General features: G+C 39.3%; 1 protein-coding gene across 1 annotated transcript in view; it reads right to left on the bottom strand.

The window, feature by feature from the left end:
- The window catches only part of LOC101848698 (transmembrane protein 168-A), an 18,298-nt gene that overhangs the window by 4,886 nt on the left and 11,961 nt on the right, over positions 1 to 1,451 (bottom strand). Inside the window, exons 4-5 of the mRNA XM_013089132.2 lie at positions 1,100 to 1,268; positions 128 to 233 (exon numbers count right to left, since the gene is read on the bottom strand). Of these exons, the coding sequence (XP_012944586.1) occupies positions 128 to 233; positions 1,100 to 1,268 (275 nt within the window). The remainder of the gene's footprint in view (positions 1 to 127; positions 234 to 1,099; positions 1,269 to 1,451) is intronic.

The raw sequence follows: 1,451 nt of genomic DNA, 5'->3' as shown, positions 1-1,451 counted from the left end.
AATATGGAGATCATTGTGGAAAGATATTCAGCTGAAGGAGTATACAAGATACAAACAAACGCAGTGACAGTTGCATCGTCACATCATCCCCCCCAAAAAAGACAACAGCAGCCTTTATTGCACGTACCTGACAGTGCCCAGTCCCCGGTGTCAAAAACGTCGCCGCTGTAGTACAGGAGGTAGGTGTCGAACCTGGGACCGTCTGACGTGCGCCGCTCAAAGAACGCTTTCAACTAGAGCCGTGAAACAAACAAGCATTGAGTATCAAGTCAGAGAGAAACACACACTGGTGTGCAAGGTGGTAATGTCTCTATTGATACTAGAAAGTTGCCGTATCACGGCAGGAATTGATTACAAAGTTAAGTTGTAGTAAGGGTTTTACGGCACTTGCAACACAAAAAGGTCATATATCATTATATGGGCCAAAGATTAGACTTGTTACTAGACAGTAACATACAAATTACAAATAAAAGGAGGAGAGATAGAAGCAAAAGATGTTTGATAGGTAAAAAGGAGCAAACCACACCAGAACACCTGACAACCAACCACTAAGCATCGGTGAGACAGAAACACTTATTGTTATGCACGATAATGTCTTTATTAACACTGGAAAGTTGCCATGTCACAGCAGAAATTACAAATTATATGGCTGAAGAGAAACAAGAAGGGCAAAAGAAGAAAGAACGTGAAGGGAGAAGTCAACTAAATAATAATGTCGCACTGAACATTTTTGAAAGGTCTAATTAGCTGGCCATGACATTGGAAATTTTGTACTGAGCCATTTTCAGGGAATTTTAATGTCTGCTGTGTGCAAAAACTTAAATTGGTTGGTTTTAACCATTCTGATCTAGCTAAATTCTGTCGGCTTTCTGTTAAATAAAACTTGAAGAAAAGCCACTTCACAATATTGTCGTTAAAAAAAAAAGTCCACCTCATCAAACTCCATTCTCTTGTCCAACACTCTGAATAATATTCTCAGAACAATGTCATACTAGCACACTTGGCCTCATTAATAACAGTATTGTAAGTTCAGTTCAAAACACGGTCTACTCCTTCAAGGCTATAATTTCCAAAATCAAAGAAAGGAAATGCGTCTAACCTTGCTGTGCAGATTATCGAGTTCGAGTCCACTGCTGGAGTAGTCACAGCCAAAGTTCTGCACCATGTGGTAGGTAAAAAGTTGCTGTAGGTGGTTGAGGGTTGTGGTTCCTCTCTCACTCATCCCCTGGACGTCTGCGCTGGTCAGCAGCTGAGCACCTTTGCCTTCTCTGGGGGAAGAAAAAGTTTGTTTGAATTTATTAGAACAAAAATTATTAAAAGAAGTTACACTTTATTGATCCCCATGGGGAAATTTGGGTTACAATGGCAAAAATACATTTACATAAATATATAATGAAAAATTAACTATATACACAAAGAATACCAATACACACAATATTACACCAATGCAG

The sequence above is a fragment of the Aplysia californica genome, unplaced genomic scaffold, assembly GCF_000002075.1.
Source record: "Aplysia californica isolate F4 #8 unplaced genomic scaffold, AplCal3.0 scaffold00879, whole genome shotgun sequence".
NCBI lineage: Eukaryota > Metazoa > Mollusca > Gastropoda > Aplysiida > Aplysiidae > Aplysia > Aplysia californica.
Note: the sequence above shows the minus strand (reverse complement) of the source record. Positions and strands in the feature narration are given on the sequence as shown.